At 65.1% G+C, this 20,388-nt stretch overlaps 2 protein-coding genes across 13 annotated transcripts; one reads left to right on the forward strand and one right to left on the reverse strand.

Moving 5' to 3' along the window:
• Positions 1-66: 66 nt before the first annotated feature.
• PPP1R1B (protein phosphatase 1 regulatory inhibitor subunit 1B) lies at positions 67-12,421 on the reverse strand. Of its 12 annotated transcripts, XM_030508520.1 has the most exons (11): positions 12,138-12,421; positions 6,674-6,784; positions 6,038-6,250; positions 4,885-4,976; positions 3,879-3,939; positions 3,073-3,101; positions 2,367-2,433; positions 2,086-2,214; positions 1,139-1,204; positions 921-1,052; positions 67-407 (listed from the first exon to the last, which is right to left on the reverse strand). In XM_030508520.1, exons 3-11 carry the CDS (start codon positions 6,147-6,149, stop codon positions 319-321), a joined length of 777 nt encoding a protein of 258 aa, XP_030364380.1. In that variant the 5' UTR covers positions 6,150-6,250; positions 6,674-6,784; positions 12,138-12,421; the 3' UTR covers positions 67-318. The 12 variants fall into 12 exon arrangements, with proteins under 12 accessions (XP_030364380.1, XP_030364389.1, XP_030364385.1 ...); XM_030508529.1 differs by lacking the exon at positions 6,038-6,250 and having other exon boundaries at positions 12,138-12,408; XM_030508525.1 differs by lacking the exon at positions 6,038-6,250 and having other exon boundaries at positions 4,885-5,054; positions 12,138-12,404.
• A 2,708-nt stretch (positions 12,422-15,129) lies between these two features.
• On the forward strand, positions 15,130-19,646 carry NEUROD2 (neuronal differentiation 2). The gene is made up of 2 exons (XM_030508505.1): positions 15,130-15,377; positions 16,547-19,646. The coding sequence occupies exon 2, from the start codon at positions 16,552-16,554 to the stop codon at positions 17,614-17,616; it is 1,065 nt and encodes a 354-aa protein (XP_030364365.1). The 5' UTR covers positions 15,130-15,377; positions 16,547-16,551; the 3' UTR covers positions 17,617-19,646.
• The last annotated feature ends 742 nt before the right edge of the window (positions 19,647-20,388 follow it).

Raw genomic sequence — 20,388 nt, forward strand, 5'->3', positions numbered from 1 at the left:
ACCGCCCAAAACCCGGGGGTCAGACCCCCCCCCCATTGCCGCAGTCCCCCCAGACCAGGCTCCATCCTCTCTGTACAGCCGTTTATTTCGGGCAGGGGGCTCAGCTCGATGTGGGGCCGGGGGGGTCCCCACCAGCCCCCCGGGAGGGTCCCGGCCCCTCGCGTGGGACCCCCAGTGCGAAGCGGGGCGGCCGTGGCCATGTGTGGGGCGGCACACGAAGCGCAGGCAGGGCAGCAGTGGGGCGATGGGGGGCAGTGGGGCGAGGGGGGGCACCGGCGAAGCTGCTGCAGCCGGGGGGAGCCGGGGTCCCGGTGCCGGTTAACTGGTGCCCAGTGGGTAGGTGGGCGAATGGCGCTCGGTGCCGATGGGGCGAGAGGGAACCTCGGCGAAGCCGACGTGTCGCCGCTCTGGGGAGGGATAATGGAGGGATTATGGAGGGATGGAGGGATGGAGAGAAGGATGGAGGGAAGGATGGAGGGAGGGATGGATGGATGAGGGGAAAGATGAAAGAAAGGATGAATGGATGGATGGATGGATGGATGGATGGATGGATGGATGGATGGATGGATAATGGAGGGATGGATGGATGGATGGATAATGGAGGGATGGAGGGATGGATGGAGGGATGGAGGGATCAAGGGAAGGATGGAGGGATCAAGGAAGTGAGGGAGAGAAGGATGGAGGGATGGATGGATACATGGAGGGAAGGAGGGATGGAGGGAAGGATGGAGAGAGGGATGGATGGATGATGGACGTATGGATGAAGGGATGGAGGGAAGGATGGAGGGAGGGATGCATTGATGGATGGATGGATGGATTGGATGGATGGAGGGATGGATGATGGACAGGCAGAGGGTCAGGTGCCACCACCAGCACTGGTGGGAGACACCAGGGACAGGGGGGGCTGCCACCCCACATACCCCCGGTGCCGCCATCCTCCTCTTCCTCATCCTCCGCTCCCTCGGGATCCTCCGGGATCTCCGACACCGTCAGCGACTTCAGGTCCTGGCCGCGATCGTCGATGCCGCCGGCGAAGGACACCTTCTGCCCGCCTGCGGGGACCCGGCCCCGGGGTGACCCGGCTGCAGCGGCCCCGAGCGCCGCCTCCTGCCGCATCCCCCCGGCCCCGGCCCGTTACCTTTCCGCTTGTGAGCCTTGGGGCCGCTGAAGAAGCTCCGCTCGGCTCTGGCCTGGCTCCCCGGCGCTGCTCGGGCGGGTGCGGGTGAGCCGAGGGCAGAGGGAGGCGCGAACGGCACCGCCGGAGCCGCCGCAGCCCCGCGGGGCACGGACACACCGCCCCGGTCAGGGGACGTGGAGGACAGCAGCCGGCCCGTGTGCTCCCCCCCCCGCGCACCCACCCCGTCCCCAAGGGCTACAGGGGATGGTGGCACCCGCGTCTGCACCCCCGGGCTCCGGCTGCTCCGTCCCCATGTCCCACAGAATCCAACATCCCCGTCCCCGTGTCCCCCAGGATCCAACATTCCTGTCCGCATGTCCTCTGGGCTCCAGAAATCCCATCCCCATGTCCCCCAGGATCCAACATTCCTGTCCGCATGTCCTCTGGGCTCCAGAAATCCCATCCCCGTGTCCCCAAGGATCCAACATTCCTGTCCGCATGTCCTCTGGGCTCCAGAAATCCCATCCCCATGTTCCCCAGGATCCAACATCCCTGTCTCCATGTCTGCTGGGCTCCAGCACCTCTCTCCCCACGTCTCTCAGGCTTCAGCATCCCTGTCTCCATGTCCCCCAGGATCTGACATTCCTGTTCCCACATCCCCCAGGCTTCAGCATCCCTGTCCCCATGTCCCCCAGGATCTGACATTCCCGTTCCCACATCCCCCAGGCTTCAGCATCCCTGTCCCCATGTCCCCCAGGATCTGACATTCCCGTTCCCACATCCCCCAGGCTTTGGCATCCCTGTCCCCATGTCCCCTAGGCTCCAGAAATCCCATCCTCATGTCCCATAGGGCTCCGACATGCTCATCCCCATGTCCCCCAGGATCTGACATCCCCATCTCCACATCCCAAGGCTTTGGAATCCCCGTCCCTATGTCCCCCAGACTCCCACATCCGCGTCCCCCTCACCAGGCTCGAGGGCACTGTCGGGGTCACAGGCACGGGCCAGCTCATGCTCCCCATCATCGGCCTCCCCATCGGAGCTGTCCCCCCCGGCCACGCCACCCTCCAGGTGGGACTGGACGATGCGCTGCACCGCTGGGAAGGCACCAGTGTCAGCACTGGGAGCACTGGTGTCTCCCCATGGAGCCACACGGCACCCAGAGAGGTGTGGGGAGCCCTGGGTGCCCCCAGCCCACCCCGCACAGCCCCGTGCCTCAGTTTCTCCATTCGGAAGGCTCATGCCGTACCTTTGAGCGATGGCGGGGTGTAGGCACACGGGTTGGTCCTCTTTGGTTTCAGCAGGCAGCTCTCGCGCTGCGGGAGGGAATGGCATTGGGAAAGGGGTCCCGGCATGTCCCTCCCTGGGCCGGGGGTCACCATGGACCCGGGGGAGCCAGGCGCCCCATGGGGAGGTGGGTGCTGCAATGGGAGTCCCACAGTGGGGACCTCGGGATGGAGGTACTGCGATGGGGATCCCGCAATGGAGATCCCACAATGGGGACCCCGGGATGAAGATGCTGCAATGGGGGTCCCGCAGTGGGGACCACGGAATGGAGATGCTGCGATGGGGGTCCCGAGTGGGGACCTTGGAATGGAGATTCTGCAATGGGGACCCAAGACTGACACCCCCTCCCCAGCAATGAGGACCCTGCAATGGGGACCCAGTGTCAATGAGGACCCTGCAATGGGGATCCTGCATTGGGGGTCCCATGATGGAGACCCCACCACCCCACGTGGTGTCCCCATGATGGTCACGAGGTGGTTTGACTGCAGCCAAACCCCAAAGCCTGGCTGGGCTCCGTGTCCCCGTCCCCGCAGCGCCGGCGCCGGGTGCCGCTGCTGGGCAGGGAACCGATAAGCGCTGGGGTCAGGCTGGGCCCTGATAAGCCCCCAGTGCCCTGGGAGCAGTGGGTTGGGGAACGGAGCTGCCCCAGGTGTCCCGGTGCCACTCACCTGGTAGGGCAGGGACTCATCCTCTAGGTCAGTGGTGGCAATGGGGAGAGAAAGATAAGTGGGACAGCGGCTGTTCCCTGCCAGCGGAGCCAGGCAGGTCCCTGCCCACCCCCAGACCCCTGCTCCAGGGGTTATCTGCCCGCCAGGGACCTGGCACTGCGTCCCATCCCTGCCACCCCATTCCTTATGTGACACCCCATCCCCTCCATGCACCGCATCCCATCCCTGCCACCCTATTCCTTATGTGACACCCCATCCCCTCCATGCACCGCGTCCCATCCCTGCCACCCCATTCCTTATGTGACACCCTATCCCCTCTATGCACCGCGTCCCATCCCTGCCACCCCATTCCTTATGTGACACCCTATCCCCTCTATGCACCGCGTCCCATCCCTGTCAGCCCATTCCTTATGTGACACCCCATCCCCTCCATGCACCGCGTCCCATCCCTGCCACCCCATTCCTTATGTGACACCCCATCCCGTCCCTGCCACCGTATCCCATCCCTGCCACCCCATTCCTTATGTGACACCCCATCCCCTCCATGCACCGCGTCCCATCCCTGATGTCCCAAGCCATAAGTGACACCCGCATCCCATCCTGCCACCGTGTTCCCTCCCCGCTACCATGTCCCATCCTGGATATCTCATACCGTGCACGACACCACACCCCATCCCTATCACCACATCTCACCCCTATCACCACATCCCATCCCTGCCACCAGATCCTATCAGTGACACCAGATGGCCTCTGCCACCACGTCCGTCCCTGTCCCGTGTCCCATTCCCAGCAGCTGCCCCGCTCACCTGGGGATGAGTGCTCGGAGAGCTGGAAGAGCATGGCCGGCGTGGGCCTCCGCCGCCGGATCTGGGGCACAGCGGGGTGTCACCGGCTGGGGACACCGGCAGGGTCCCCGTCCCTGCACCCCGGGGCCAAGGGCCCATGCACATGCCTGCATGTGTGTGATGCGTGTCTATGTATGTGGATGCGTGTGAGCACGGGTGCGGGCAGGGACCAAGTGGGGCCGTGGCCCCATCCTGGGGTCCCCACGATGTCCCCAGTCCCCTCCAGCCCCTGCCAGGTCCCTCCGTGGGTTCAGCGTGTGCCTGGGATGTCCCCTCTGGCTGGGTACAACGGTGGCTGCACCGTCCCCCAGCGTGTCCTGTCCCTTCAGCCCCATCCCTGTCCCTGTCCTGTGCCCTCTGTCCCACCCCTTCCATCCTGCCCCATCCTTGTCCCGATTCTGTTCCCTCCGTCCCACCCCTGTCCCATCCCTGTCCCCCTGCACAACTCTCCCTCTGTGGGATCAAAGCTCATGCAGGGACCTTGGAGCTCTCCCGTCCCGTCCCCGACTCTCCCTTGTCCCATCCTGTCCCCCCCCATCCAGTCTTGTCCCCTCTGTCCCTCCCGTTCCATGTCCTGTCCCCTCTATCCCCTCCGATCCCACTTACCCTGCTCTCTCAATCCCATTCCGTCCTTCCTGTCCCCTTTAATCCCCCTTGTCCTGCTCTCCCTGTCCCTTCCCCTCCCTCCTGTCCCCTCTGTCCCCTCCATCCCTGTCCCGTCCCCTCCGATCCCCCTTGTCCTGCTTTCCCGGTCCTTTCCCCTCCCTCCTGTCCCCTCCGAGCCCCCAGTCCCATCCCATCTCTCCTGTCCCACTCTGCCCCCATCCCTCCTCCAAGACCCGGCACCTTGGGGCTCTCCCGTTCCCCCCATCCCTCCCGGTCACACCGGGGGTCCCTCATCACCGCGGTGATCTCGGGGGTGCCGAGGGACCCCCGGTGTGTCCCCATACCCCGATGTGTCCCTCACCATCTCCACGGCGCGGGGGTCCAGCTGGCTGGGGGGGGCCGGCACCGAGAACTGGATCTTCTTGCGGTCCTTGGGGTCCATGGTCACCGCCGCTGCCGGTGAGGGTGGGTCTCAGCCACCGGTACCGAGCGGGGAGTTCGGTAGCACCCGGGGCTCCGGTACGGCGAGGACTGAGAGTGGCGGGAGGTGGGGAAAGCAGAGCCGGTGAGGAGGAGGAGGAGGAGGAGGAGGAAGGAGAGGGAGGGAGGACACATCTCCTACCAGGCACTGAATTATTCATCCCCCCTCCCGGGGCAGGGGGGCTGAGACCGAGGTAATGAGCCCTTGGGGAGCCCCTCAGGGGGTTCAGACAAGCTGTGAGGGGACCTTAACCCCTTCCCTGCCAGGGGGGTGTCCCCCGATGGGACAGGGATGGGACAGGGATGGGAATGGGATGGAAATAGGTGCCTCCATGTAAGTCCCCATCCCTTGTGCCTCAGTTTCCCTACCAAGCTGCAATCAGGGGGCAGGGGCACGGCCACTTGCACCCTTGGATGGGCAGCAGGAAAATCCCCCCCACACCCCGCCTGCTCTGTTCCACACGGGCCAGGCACACAGCTCAGGCAGGGATAGGATCTCCCAGGGGATATGGCCAGGGGACCGGATCCATGGGGACATGGGACCCACAAAATGTCCCATTGCACCGCCACCAGCCACAGCGCCGGGGACACCGGGGTGCGCCAGGGGCAGAGGACTCTGCCCTCACCCGCGCTGTGCCCGGCTCTTCGCGGTTTTCCTGGTGGAAAATTCCACCAGACCCAAAGTTTCCCCCTGGGGAAGCGGGGGGCTCGTCTCCCCACCCCGGGCACAGCCTCCAGCCCAGCCACCGCTCGGCCCCGGGGTCCGCTGCGGTGCTGCTGGCAGGGACCCGGGCGTCGAGGGCACCTCCAGGCACAGCACAAGGGGACAGCGGCGGCCGGGGCGGTGGCTCCTGTCCCATCACGGGGTGTCCTGGCCGGGGGACAGGGCCGGGGCGGTGGCGCTGAGGAAGCCGCCTCCTCGGAGGAACGAGGAAGGGGGAGCCGGGAGCTGGCTCCGGCCCCCGGATCTCCCGGTGCTCCAACGGCTGCGGGTGGCCGCGGGCCAGCAGCCGCCGCTCCAGCAAAATATTTACCCGAGTGGCACCGTGCCACGGAGCAGCCTCCTCCCGCCGCCCGGCACAGCACGGCACAGCACGGCACAGCACGGCAAAGCACGGCACAGCACGGCAAAGCACGGCTTTGCATGGCAAAGCGTGGCAAAGCGTGGCAAAGCTGGACTCTAGGTGGCCAAATCTGGCCCTGCACATGGCACTGCCAACCCCAGGGCACCAGCAGAGCCCTTGGCCCTATGGAGGGGACAGCAGGGGGACAGGGTGTGGGGTCCCTCGGTCACCCCATGCCCAGGTTGACCCCATGCGAGGCTCAGAGCATCGTCCTCATCCCCTCATCCCCATCCCGCCATCCCATCGCGGGACCCGAGTCGTTATGGCAACAGGTTCCCAGGCTCCATCCCGCTGCCGTTCCCGCTCCTTCCGCCTACGAAGACACGGAGCGAGGGGGTGGCCGGGCCCCCTCCCCTCCCCTCCCTGCGCTGCGGCAGCGGCAGCACCCGCAGCCCCCCGGGATCGGCACACGCCGCCCGCGCCCGCACCCACACAGCCATGCACCCGCCGTGGCACGTGGGGAGCCGCACCGGGCCCGGCACCGGCACCGGCGCCCTCCCCGCCACGCAGCGCCGGCCGCATGTGCCGCACACGGTCACTCCTCACCGGCTCAGCCCCATCCGTCCCATGGGTACCCGGGCAGGGGCACACCGGGGGTTGTGCCGTGCCCGTGCCCATCCCCGTGCGTCGTGGCGGGGGCTGCGGCAGCGCATCCTCCTGCAGAGACAGTAAAAATAGCAGCAGCAGGTTCAGGACGCGGCGTTCGCCCCTTACCGGTGACAGGAGCCGGAGCCTGCACCGGTGCAGCAACGGCACCGCCGGACTTGTGGGGCCGCGGTGGCAGAGGGGCGGCCGTGGGGCTGCGGTGGCGTGGTGTGGTGTAGGGATGGGGTGATAGAGAGATGGGGTGACAGGGGTGGGGTGATGTAAGGATGGGGTGATATAGTGATGGGGTGGCATGGGGATAGGGTGGCATGAGGATGGGGTGACAGAGGGATGGGGTGGCATGGGGACGGGGTGGCAGGGATGAGGTGGCACAGGGGTGGACCATGTTGGGGACAGGGTACACGGGGTTTGGAGCATCATGGTGATGGGGTACCACAGGGATGGGGCTCTGGGGGACACACACCCCGGGGATGGAGCATCGTGGGGCCAGGGCACGGGGGGGACACGGGCCACGGCGGGGCCGGAGCATCGTGGGGACAAGAAGACTCGGGGACATCGATCGTTGGGTCGGAAAGGTGAGGAGTGCCGGGGGGCGGGGCCTGTGCAGCCGAGGGGGCGGGGCTAATGGGCTGGGCGGGGCTTTGGGGGGGGTCAGTGGGTGCCGGGCCCCCCCCACCGTGCCCGCCACTCCGGGTGTTACCCCCGAGCCCCCATCGCACCCCAGGACCCCGGTGGGTTCAGCCCCCCCGGTTGCAGAGGAGGTGCCGGGAGTGGGAACACGCGTGGGAACACGCTGGAGCCCGGGGGGGGGCCGCGGGGACCTTAACCCCTTCCCTGCTGGTACCCCCCATCCCAGCCACAAGCCTGGGGCGCTCCAGAGGGCATGGGGGCTGACCCCCACCAAATGGGGTTTCATGGGGGGCGCTGGGGACGTGGTGGCACCCCGAGGGTGGGTGGCATTGGAGGGGGGGGGCTGGCAACCCCTCTATGCCATAGGGCTGGGGGCTGCACCCCACCTCAATGGGCACCCTAGTGCAAAGAGGGGACGTGTCCCCATGTGTACCCCCGGTGGGACGGGGGGGGCTGGTGGCCCTGGCACCATGAGGACGGGTCCCATCAGGGTGAGCAGGGGGCTGTGTCCTCCCGTCCCCCCCGCTCTGGGCCTGGTCCCGGCTCAGTGGCATGCCACCGGCAGATGCCATCCCCGGTGCGGCTGCCATGGCGGTGCCCGGCGCTGGCACGGCCACCGCGGCGCTGGCACAGCCACATGGCGAGCGCAGGCCTGGGCACGGGCTCAAGGGCTTTGGCACGGGGTGACCGTGGCTGGAGCCATCCCGGTTGGCAGCCACCGGCCACCGGCCCATGCCAAGCCTTGCACCCTGGGGTGCTGCCATGGGAGCACTGGGGGGGCCTGGGACAACACGCCGGGGTGGGCACCCCACCGGACAGGACAATGCATCGGTTTGGGGGAGTCTGTGCCCCATTTTGCCCAATCTGGGAGGTTTGAATAGTTCAAACCATGGGGGGGACAAGCCGGAGACCCCAAAGAAGGAGAAGACGTGGCCTCCCGGGGGTCTCCTCTTGCTGGGGGCCGTGCCTCAGTTTACCCACCTGTAGCACCCCAGCTCTAGCCCCATCCACCCCTTCCCTAAGGATCTGTGACCTCAGGGGACCCCAAAGCCCACCCCAGTGCCCCCACAGCAGGGTGGGCTGCACGGGGGGGGTCCCATCCCTGCTCCCCACCATCCCCATCACTGACACCCTCCCGGCAGGGACCCAGCCGCCAGCACAGACCAGTTTTGCTGCCTCCATTCCCAGAAGAAAGACTAAAGTTAAAACATCTGTTAATTTATAAACCAATTTAACCATGACTGGTTAATAAATAGGAACCAGCTGCCACCCCCCCACCCTCCGCCTGGGCCAGGGGATGCGCAGCCGGCCGGGCCCCCCCCCTCCTTCCCCACAGCCCCCCAGGGTCACTGTCACTTGTCCCAGTTGGGGTGTCACCAGGGTCCCCCCAGGGGTGGTGGGGAGAGCCCATGGGGAGGGTGGCACGGCTGGGATGGGGACATGGGATGTCCTCATCATGGGGGGGTCCTGCGTGTGGGGGTGGTGTGTGTGTGCCAGGGATGTGCATGTGTGTTCATGTGTGTGTCTATGCATAGGAGGGTGTGCATGCATGTATGTACTAGAGATGTGCATGCGTGTGCATCCATGTGTGCGTGCATGTGCATGCACAGGAGGGTGTGCATGTTTATGTGTGTGCATGTGTGTACATGCATGTGTGCGCACAGGACCGTGTATGTGCTTGCATGTATGTGCCAGGGATGTATGAGCATACACACACACATGCATGTGTGTAAGTACACAGGAGCGTGTGTGTGTGCTTGCATGTATGTGCCAGGGATGTTCATTGTGTGCATCCATATGCACATGCATGTGTATGTGCCAGGGAAGTGCATGCATGCACAGGAGAATGCATGTATGTGCACATGTGTGTGTGCGTGCACAGGAGCGTGCAGGGTGCGTGTGCACAGCCCCTGTGCATGGCCCCCAGGGGGTCTGGGTGCCAAGCCTGGACTTGGGGGGCTGCTGTCCCCATGGGGATGGGGGCCAGGGACAAGGGATGGGGACTCACATGGAGCATCCTCACTGCACATGGATCCAGGACGGATGCGGATGGAGACAGGCCTGGCCCAGGCACTGTGCCCGGGGACGGCCACAGCGATGGGGCCGGGTTGTGGGGTCCTCACTCCTGCCCCCCAACACCCCCCCACGCCATCCCCCCCATCCCCGCTCCCCCTCGGCCGCGCGCCCCGACACGTGTCGCAATAGTAATGTAATTTGTACGTTAACAATGGGCAGCTTGAGGTTTATATTTAATTACACCGTTTGCACCAACCTGAACTCACCCTTATTCATCAATAATGCATGGGCTTGTGTTTAGCGCTGCTTAATTAATCTGTGCTTACGACAATTAAAGGCTTGCAAAATCCCCAAAGGTGGCAGCGGGGAGCGGCTGCGCCGTGCGCCGTGCTCGTGGTGATGGTGTGCTCGTGGTGGTGATGGTGTGCTTGTAGTGATGGTGATGGTGTGCTTGTAGTGATGGTGTGCTTGTAGTGATGGTGTGCTCGTGGTGATGGTGTGCTCATGGTGGCAGCGTGGTGATGGTGGCCAACAGAACAGAACAGTGACCCTCAACACCCACATCCTTTGGGGTCCCCCTATACCATGAGTGGCCACTCCTACCCAAGCGGTGAACCCCTGAGCGCCGCAGTGAGGACCCTGCCTCAGTTTCCCCACGAAGACACAACAACCACCAGCAGCGACCCCCCTGCCCCTCCAACCCACCAACCTCCCTCCCTCCTCCCCGGTGCTTTTTGCTTCATTCTCCCCTTTCCCTGCCTATTGTCCATCCCCTCTCCGGCTCGGGCACGCCGGGGCCGGTGCTCCCGGTGCTCCCGGGGCCGGGCAGGGGCCGGGCAGTGCCACACCGGCTCTGTGCCTTTAAGCGCGGCACCGCGGCTGTCCCGGATCAGCCCGAGCGCCTATTAAAATTTTATGCGAAGTGTAAATGGGCCAAGTCTCCAGCTTCCCGCTCCCTCCGAATGATTTATTACTCGCAAATACCACAGAACTAATTAGTATAGTAATTAATTAATACGAATTTGCATATTTGCATGTGCAATTAGTGCAGTGGAGTGATTACTCTGAAAATGAGAAGTTGGGCTTGTCAGATGGTAGTGTGAACTGGAGTGGAAAAGCCTCGTGCAAATGAACCTGGGTGGCGATGGTGGTGATGGTGGAGATGGTGGTGATGGTCGTGATGGTGGGCACACGGTGGCACGTGGTGGCTGCGGCCCCGGGAGGGCGCGAGGCCCCACACATGGGGGGCTCAGCCCCAGGGACCCCCATCAACCCTGGCCTGGCCCTGGTCCCCACCATAGGGACCAGCTCCATCCCTCGGCCATCTCCATGGCGACTCGCTGTGCCAGGCGCATCGCCATGGCAACAGGCTGGGCCACGCATCCTCGCCATGGCGACTGTCGTCATCGGCGCCCTGTCACCATGGAGACTCCCCCCTCCTGTTCCCCAAATCCACTCCATGCCCCTCTTTCCCCATCGATGGCGCAGGGTGCTGATGAGCCCCAAAGTCACCTGGGATGCAGGATGGGCGTCCCCGATATTCCCAGGGATGGGAGGCCTCAGAGCACCCCGGGATGGGGGCAAGGACCCCAGGGTGCTGGGTGATGAGAGTTGCCCACTGGCATGGGGCTGGCAGGAAGAGCCGAGCCCCACGCTGAGCCCCACACCGAGCTCCATGATGGCAGAACCGGGCTGGATCAGCTCCCCAGGAGTGGTGGCCCGAGGCCTCCCCAGGATGGGGACCCAGCACCCCCAGCCCCACACTCCAAATCCTGCCCTTCACCTTTGTCCCTTGTGCCACCCCAGCAGCCCCTCGCCCATGGCCTCGTGCCCACCCACCCTGCTGAGGCCTGACGCCACTCGGTGCATCCCTACGAAGGTCTGGGGACACCAGCGCAGAGGGGTCGGTTGGGGGGTGCTGGAGGCAGCCCCCACCACTGATCCCACCACATCCCCCCGCCACCGTCCCTCCCTGCATCGTGCCATCTGCTGCGGGGGGGCCGGTGCCAGTCGTGCTCCTTCAGTCTCACTGTGCCCACGCCGGTGGCACCATGAGGCTGTGCACCCCCCCGTGTCCCCCCATTGGCCCGGCCTCGGGAGCCGTTCGGGAGGGGGTGCTGTGCTCACAGGGGTCTCCTGTCCCCTCCTGGGGCCTTGTGATGTCACAGCCCAGTGGTTATGATGTCATAGCCCACTGTGACCTCACCAGGGTGGCCTTGTTACCTCACCAGCAGCCAGTTCCAATGGTGGCACAATGGTGACACCCCCTCCAGCCCTGGATCCCGGGCTGGGGTCCCCCCATCCCAGCCCCTCCATTGTCCCCAAGGAGCATCTGACCCTGGCAGGGTGACCCCCCGGGCGATGAAGGAGCAGGGGGGAGACACACAAGTCCCTTGGGGCCACCCATCTGCCCTCACCAGGACCCTCCATCCCCAGCCCCAAACTGGAGTCCGGTGGGAAATGGCTCCAGCAGTTTCCCACTGGACAGTTCCCAGTCTCATTTGTCTAATTAACAGCATGTGCCTTAACACCTGCCTGGCCAGGCCCTGGCTCTATGGGCAGGGGGTGGGCAGGGGTCTGCCCCTTCCCTCCCCCTGTGCCTCAGTTTCCCTCCTCCATCACATCCCTCCTCCCAGGCTCCCCAACCCACCCATGACCCCGCAGTCCCTATCGAAGGGACCTTTAGGGATGAGCAGGGCACCCACAACCCCAACCCCATCCCGCAGAGACCCCCAACCACAACCGGGCCCCCGCTCACCCGGTGACCAGGGATGAGTCCCACGAGGGGGTTGATGATGCTCCATGGACAGGGATAGGGACGGGGACGGCCTCAGCTCCCGCTCCCGCCGCTCTCCTCCCCTCGGCTGCCATTCCCGGCGGTGGCTCCGCCGCACGTTCGCGCATCCATCTCTCCCCAGCTTCCACCTCCCAGAAATATTGCAGCGCGGAGCCGGCTCCATCTGGCACCGCGGCCCCCGCCTCCCCCCGCCACCGCTCGCACCGCGCTCGGGCCCTGCACGGCTCAGACCCGCCGCGGGGGAACGGGGACCCCGCGGTGCGGGGGGGAATCCAGCGCCGGTGCCCCCCGGTCCCACGGCCGCGGTGCCGTGCTCTGGTCTCACACCGGGGATGTGGCAGCAGGCTGAGCCCCGGCAGGCTCGCCCCATGCGGGGCCCCTGGGAGCCACCTTGGACCCATCTGGTGCCCAGCGGGGTCCCAGCATCACCCAGCACCCTGCTCGCATCCCGTGTCCCTCCGGATGCCACGTGTCCCCCCGGCACCCACCTCCTGGATGGAGCTGCCACTGCTGTTCCAGGCAGGATCCCCATCCCCATCCATCCATCGCCTTCCTGCTGGAGGGAGGGGAAGGAACACAGAGGATGAGTTTTGGAGGAGGAAAGAGCTTCATGCACCAGCCAAACGCCGGGCAGAGAGACCCAGGGGACCTGCCTGGGGTGGGCAGCGACTAGAGGCGGCAGTGCCGGGAAAACCGGCCCCTGCACATGAGAACCAGCAGGAGGAGGGGGACCAGAGCCCCAGGGTCACCCAGCCCCGACCTCCTGGAGCAGGAAGAACCCCCCACCCCTCTCCTGCACCCAGAGCACCAGCCCCCGGCCCTGCTCCCCCCATCCTGGATTCACCCCGACCTCGCTGCCCAGGGCAGCCCCATCTCCCCAGGGGCTGGATCCTGCTCATGCTGTGCCACTGGGAGCCCCATTCCTCACCCGGGGTGAACCCTTCTCCCAAAAGCACCCAGAGACCAGGACGGGGCTGGTGTTGCCATCACCAGCCATGGTGGAGGGGATGGCACTGGGATGGCACCGGGACCCCTGGTCCTGCCCACGCTGTGGGCTGTGTCCCCATACTACGCTCTGGTTTGGGTTTTCATCTCCCCCCCACTCCCCTTTCATCTCCTCTCCCTGTTTCATGTCTCCACTTTCTTCTCCCTCCAAGCGCTGTGAATGCTGATGAGCCTCACGCCGGCGCCCACCCTCACCGCTCCCCCGGCTGCTAATTAGGCTGCAATGGATGCACCGGGCCAGGGGCTTGTGGCTTCCCCCTGTCCTCATCCCTGTCCCCATCCCTGTCCCCACATAGGCCAGCCCGGGCATCTCCTCAGCCGCGGGCAGCCCCATGGTACCGGGACCCATGGCACCACCACCTTCACTGCCCCGACGGCAGGGTGCAGCCAGGGTGCAGCCGTGCCAGGGGGAACCGAGGGCAGCGTGGTGGGGACTTACCCAGAGCTGGCAGCACCGGTGGGCACTGGCTGGGCTCCTGGGGCACGGTGATGCCTGCCTGGCAGCCGGCAGCCAAATGAAGAAGGCAACAACAGAGAGAGGTGATCAGGGCTGCGATGTGCAGGGAGGTTGCCCAGGTTTTGGTGCCCTGGCATGGCACCGGCACCAGCACCGGCACGGCTGGGGTGGGCTCTGCCTCCCCGCAGGCCAGCTCCAGCTCCGGTGCCATCTGCTCGGCCGCAGCCATGAGTGACAGTCGGAGGGTTCGGGGGGGACGCCGGTGGAGGCCCCTCTGTCACGTGCCAGCGCCGGCACCTGCACCGGGGGAGTGGGTGACGCCGCCGCCACTGGCACAGACCCAGCACGGGCAGCCCTTTGTCTGCGTGCGGGCACAGCCCCGGGCACCATGGGCACCACGGGCACAGTGTCCATGCCATGGCTGTGCCACCCTCGCCTGCAGTGCATGGCCAGCACATGCCATGTGGCACCCACTGCCCTGGGTCCTGCTTCCCTGGGCTTATGGCGACAGAGGGATCCAGGATATGGGGACATCCCACAGCCGGGAGCAGGGCATCGGGTGACGGGATCCAGCTCCCAGGGACACAACACACCCGTAACAGGCCCCCTGGCCCCGGTGCTGCCCACCGAAACGGCAGCAGTGATTTCTGGTTGCACAAACACTGCAGTGGGGACAGATTTGGAAGCCGGGGGGTGACAGGGCGCTGCCAGGCTGGTGAGGAGGCACCCAGCAGACAAAGGCCTCACCGGCTGCACCGCGGCACGGCCGGGCCTCCACTATGGCCACCGTGAGACGTGTGTTCACGAGGGGCTTGGACACAATGTGCATCGGGGAGGCCGTGCTTGTGCATGTGTGTGCACGTGTGCACATGTTTGTGTGTGCACAGGGGAGCGTGATGAAGGGCCGTGCACGCCGGGCTGTGCCGTGGAGCTGCAGGGAGAGGCTGGCACAACCATGCGGCCGAGGGGACGGGGGGCAGCAGGCAGAGGCCATGTGCCACCCGCATGGTGACCCACAGCCCCGCACCCACCAGCGCTGCCCACACCCGCACCCACAGCCCTCTGCCTGCACCGAACCTGGCACCGCCACCACCACCACGTCCCCATCCACAGCCCCCTGCCCGCACCAGGCCCTCGCCACCGCAGCCATCCCCGGCTCGGCTGGTGGCTGAGGGTGGGGATGGAGCCGGGCGAGCCGCAGATGCCAGCTCCCACCGAGGGTCCCCACGGCGGCTCCCCCCTCGCCCCGGTGCCCGCCGGCTGCCCCCGATATGCTCGGCCCAGTCGGGATGGCCGGTTTCCCCACCGCCCTGGTGCTGGCTCCATTGTTCCTGCCGGCCCCGCCATCGCCTGCATCTCGCCCGGGTCCCATTTTGCGGCGTGTAGGCAGAGCTGTAGATTTGGAAAAGGGGTTTTTTTTCTTTTTTTTTTCTTTTCCCTGGGTTTTTTTTTTGGAGTACAGAGTGACAGATGGCGAGTCCTCCTTCCCCAGAGAGACAAATCTCCCTGAATGCAAGCGCATGTCAATCATTAGCTCTCATGTGATAGCTCTCGCGCATGACGTGCCAACCATATGGCACTGGCAGCAGAGCTGGTACCCCCTTTGCTGGGTAGAGATGCCACTCTCGCCTCCTTTTGGATAGAGGACTGCAGGAGGCTGGAGCACCTCAAGGAGCCGCGTCCTGGTCCCAGAAGATGCTGGGAACAATGAAATAAGAATTCCTGCGGTCAGCCCGAAGGTGAGTTATGTAAAGAAGTGGAGGGCTGGGAGGGCAGCGGAGGAAACTTGAATGGAGAAAAGGCAACTTCCATGTTGATTTGGTTTCTCCGCCACGTCTCGCCCTTTTTTCACCCGGCTTTCGTTCTCCCCCGGCCCTCGGTTCTCCCGTTCCCCACCGAGGGGGTTTTCCCCCTCCCCCCGGAGCGCCCCCCACCTCGGGGAGGGGTTGTTGGGGTTTGGGGTTCGCCCCCCCACCCTGCTTTCACCCGCCCCCACCCGCGGCTGGGCGCGCCCGGGGCGGCGCGGTCCCGGCGGGACGGAGCGGGCAGCGGCGGCCGAGCGGCATCAACGAAATCAGCGCGGAGCCGCCGCGCCGCCGCCCCCGGGGGCCCCGACCCGGCCGAGCCGCCCCCCCGCTCCCCCGCGGCGCCCCCGGCCCCCGCCCCGGGCGGTGCACCCCGCCCCGGCTCCGCCGCCCCGGCCGGCACCGGGGGCGGCCCCTGTAGCGCCGCCGCCCGGGACCCCCGCGCTGCCCCCGGGAGTAGGGGGGGGGACTCGGCCGCCGCCGCCCCCGTCGCCCCCCGCCGCGCCGCTGGTTGATGCCGCCGCATTTCACGGGCCGCGCTCCGGTGGCCGGGGGAGCCCCGGGGCGGCGGGGCCCCGGGCGGGGCTGACAGGGCTGGAGGGGGGGTAATGAGGGGCGGGGGGGTAGGGGCAGCGGCGGCGCCTCGACCCCCCGGCCCCGGGACGTCGGTGGCGGAGCCGCGGCCGGGGTCGCTCCGCGGCCGCGGCGGGGAAAAGTTGGAGGCGTCAAAGAGGGGCCGGTGGCACCGGGCCCGGCCCGCGGGGCACCGGTGCGAGGTGTGGGGGGGGCACCGACCGGGTCGGGGCCGGGGGGGGGCCGCCGCGGCGGGTGCAGGAGCGGGGCAGTGGGCGGCGGCCGAGGGGAGCTCGGAGGAGGGTGGAAGCGGCGTCGGGGGGGGCCGCATAGCCGCGCCCCGAGGGAGCCCCGGTGTCCCCGGTGCGGGTCGACCGGTGCGGGAGGCGGCGGCGGGTGGCCCCTCGCTTCATTCGTTATCGGCGGCCGGGGAGCGGCGGGGATGGGGATGGGGGGGGTGGGCGGGTGGGGATCCGGTTGGGGGGCGGTGGGGCCGCCGGTAACGCCTGGCTCTTTGCCCCCCGTTGCAGCCACGATGTTGACGCGACTTTTCAGCGAGCCCAGCCTGGTCCCCGAGGTCCCGAAATTCGGCGGCTGGGCCGAGGAGTGCGAGGAGGATGCCCGCAGCGAGAAGGAGGAGCGGGCGGGGAAGGGCTGCGCCCTCCCCGAGGAGCCGCCCGAGGGGGAGAGCAAGGAGGAAGGGGAGCTAGGCGGGGACGAGGAGGAGGAGGAGGAGGAGGAGGAAGGTTTGGAGGAGGCGGAGGGCGAGCGGCCCAAGAAGCGCGGCCCCAAGAAGCGCAAGATGACCAAGGCGCGTCTGGAACGCTCCAAGCTGCGGCGGCAGAAGGCGAACGCTCGGGAGCGGAACCGAATGCACGACCTGAACGCGGCCCTGGACAACCTGCGGAAGGTTGTGCCCTGCTACTCCAAAACCCAAAAGCTCTCCAAAATCGAGACCCTCCGCTTAGCCAAGAACTACATCTGGGCTCTGTCTGAGATCCTTCGCTCGGGCAAACGGCCCGACCTGGTCTCCTACGTGCAGACTCTGTGCAAGGGGCTCTCGCAACCCACCACCAACCTGGTGGCCGGGTGCCTGCAGCTCAATTCCCGCAACTTCCTAACGGAGCAGGGCCCCGAGGGCGGCCGGTTCCACGGCCCCAGCGCCTCCTTCGCCGTGCACCCCTACCCCTACCCCTGCTCGCGGCTGGCCGCGGCGCAGTGCCCGCCCGCCGCCGGTCCCGGTGCCCACGGGCTGCGGACACACGGCTACTGCGCCTCCGCCTACGAGAGCCTCTACGGGAACGCGTCCCCCGACTACAACAGCTCGGAGTACGACGGCGGGCTCAGCCCCCCGCTCTGCATCAACGGCAACTTCTCCCTCAAGCAGGACTCTTCCTCCCCCGACCACGAGAAAAGCTACCACTACTCTATGCACTACTCGGCGCTGCCCGGCTCCCGGCCCGCCGGCCACAACCTGGTCTTCGGCTCGACGGGGGTACGCGGGGGGGTCCACTCCGAGAACATCTTCCCCTACGACATGCACCTCCCGCACGAGCGGGGCCCCATGTACGAGGAGCTCAACGCCTTCTTCCACAACTGACCCCCCGGTGATGGGGGGGAACACACCCCCCCCGGAGTGATTTGGGGGGGGGCAGGAGGCACCGGCGGCGGCCTCCGCGGAGCGGCCCCAGGGGCTCCGCCGTGGGCTTTGGTGCAATATGGGGACCGGGACCCCGCGCCCCGCGGGGACAAAGTGCTTTTTTGGGAGGATTTCGCCTTTTCCTTAAATTCTTACTCTGATTTACCCGCTAGTTACATGATCAGTGTTATTTATTCAGTTAAACTATCACTAGCCAGTTAGTTAAGTAATTATTTAGTTAGTGAGCGACTTATTTATTCAGGTAAATCCTTTTTGATTTCAAGAATTCGGTTAAATTATTATTTATTACGTTAAATTCCTACGTATTAAGTTAAAGAATTAATAAGTTAAATTATTATTTCTGAAGTGAAATTATTATTTCTTAGGATACAGCATTCTTAAGTTAAATTATTATTTCTTAAGTTAAAGAATTATTTCTTTGGTTAAATTGCTATTTATTTGGTCATATTATTATTTACTTAATTTATTATTTACGCCGTTAAACTATTACCATTACATTATTAATATTATTATTATTATTATTTCCCCGGGGGGAGGCTCCCAGCGCGGCCCCGGTCCTCCCCATTCACCCTCCGGAGCCCCCCTGGGCTCCCCACTTCGGCCCTTTGGCTCGAGCCGCGTCGTTTCCTTATTAATTCGTTTTCACTTCATTTTAGCTCTATTTTTTTCTTCCCTTTTCCCCCTCGTTTTGGGCCGTTCCCCCCCACCCTCCACCGCCGCCACCCCCCCCTAAAACACAACACCCCCCCCCCGGTATTGGACACCCGCGGGAGCGAGAGGAACCGCGCTGCGGCGCGGAGCGCAACTTTCCGAAGCAATAAAGAGGCGAAGGGAGGAACCCACATTTCTATCTATGCAAGCGGGCCCGGCCCGGCGGACGCTCAGAGATGCACTTTGCTTTGGGGGGGCCCCGGCCCCGCTCCCCACCCCGGGAGCTCCTCTCGCAGCGCGTGTGTCAGGACGTTTTCTACCTGTTTTCAAAAACTTGAAACGGAAAAAGACAAAAAACCACAAAACAAAAAAACAAAAAAAAAAAAAGGGAAAAGATCAAAAAAAAAAAAAAACAAAAAAAAAGGAAAAAAGAAAAAGAGGAAAAATCATAATAATAATCGTGAAAAAACAAAAAAGATGAAGCGACACCCCCCCCCAGCCCCGCGGAGCGCCCCGGTTCTATGCAAGCGGGGCTCCGGGAGGGGGGGGTGGGGGGAAGCGGGGCTGAGCCCTCCCCCCCCCCCCGCGGCACCCGCCCCGGCCCCGTGTTTCGCTCCGCTCCGGTTTGCCGCATTCCTCCGGTCGGAGCCACCGGAACGCCGAGAAACCGCTTTGGTTTTCCTTCTTTCTTCCTTTTCGTCTTCTTTTCTCGATCTTGGCTTTTTTTTTTGAGGGTTTGGTTTTCCTTTTGGACCCTGCCCGCACCCCCTTCGAGAAACCAGCATTTAATAGAGCCCAGGGAGGAGGAGGAGGAGGATTTCTGAGAAACGTTTTCAAAACGAAAAAGGAAAAAGGAACAAAAAAAAAAAAAAGAGAAAAACCTAAAAAAGAAAAAAACAAAAAGTTTTGCAAAAAAAAAAAAAAAAAAGGGAAAAAAACAAACAAAAAATAAAAGAAAAGAAAAACCAACCCAACACAAACCGTGTAGCAAAGGGGACCCGCCTGCCCGACACCAGAAGTGCTTTCGTGTTTCTGTTCCGTTTCATTTCGATTAATAAATATTTATGGCCAACGATATGCAAGACACCCCCCCCCCCGCGCCGGGAGCCGCGGACACTGCCGGGGACCGGGGACCGGGACCGGGCTGGGGGGGGCCCGGCCGTTCTGCATGCACCGGCCCCTCCGCAGCCCGGTCCCCGCCGGGGCGGCCCCGCCAGGACTCTCCGGCCGTGACGAGCCGCCGCCGCCGGGGCGATTCGCGGCGAACCCTGTAATTACCGAGCGTCCTTCGACGGCGATTAATAAATATTCAATGTTGACTCCGCCGCTTTCGCCGCTTTCCTTCCGCACCGGGGGCACCGGCCCGACCTCTGCCCGCGGTGCCCCCGGTGCCTCCGCCGCTCCCACCGCCCCGAGTGCGCGGCCGTCGGTGGGGCGGCGCTGATATAACGCGGCGCTGCCCTATGGGTGTCCCCCCCCGGGACCGGGGAGGCGGTGTCCCGTCCCCCCCACCTCGCCGCCAATAAGGGCACCCAGATCTGGAGCGGCGGCCCGGCTCGGTCCCGGTCCCGCCGGCACGGGCAGCCCTCGGCCGTGACACGGCTCCGGTCTCCCGGGAGCCGTAGCTTGGAGAGTGATGCCCGGAGCTGGCACCGGGCCGCGGTGCCGGTGGCTTCGGCGAGGGTGCACGGCGGCAGTGGCCAAGGCCGGGTTCTTCTGTGGCGACCCCGGTACCTGGCCGGCTCCCGGTGCCGGTGCCCGATGGAGCCCTGGGGAGCCCCGCTGTGGTGCCCGGTCCCGGTGCCTGTGCCGGTGCTGGAGCCCGGTGCCGGTGCCCGATGAAGCCCCGGCGCGGTGCCGGTGCCCGGTGCGGAGCTGTCCTCCTCGGCGGTGCTGAATGAGTGTCTGGGCCCCGCCGCCTCCCCAGGTCTATTTAGCGTCCGCTCCACCGGGGTTCATCACCCCCCGACGGCCCCGGCTTCCTCCCGGCCCCACAGGCCCGCAGCTTTTTTGGGAAATACGGGCAGATGTGGGGTCGGGCCGGGGCTCGCCCCCAGCCCG

The sequence above is a fragment of the Strigops habroptila genome, chromosome 19, assembly GCF_004027225.2.
Source record: "Strigops habroptila isolate Jane chromosome 19, bStrHab1.2.pri, whole genome shotgun sequence".
In the NCBI taxonomy this organism is placed as follows: Eukaryota; Metazoa; Chordata; class Aves; order Psittaciformes; family Psittacidae; genus Strigops; species Strigops habroptila.

Bases quoted from the DNA above. Each gene is read 5' to 3' on its own strand.
- NEUROD2 (XM_030508505.1), top strand. From the start codon at position 16,552: ATGTTGACGCGACTTTTCAGCGAGCCCAGCCTGGTCCCCGAGGTCCCG.
- PPP1R1B (XM_030508520.1), bottom strand. From the start codon at position 6,149: ATGCAAAGCCGTGCTTTGCCGTGCTGTGCCGTGCTTTGCCGTGCTGTG. The intron at 3,940-4,884 runs GTGAGGGACACA...GCTGTGCCCCAG, and splicing joins ACCCCCGCGCCGTGGAGATG to ATCCGGCGGCGGAGGCCCAC. The intron at 408-920 runs GTATGTGGGGTG...ATCCCTCCCCAG, and splicing joins GGAGGATGGCGGCACCGGGG to AGCGGCGACACGTCGGCTTC.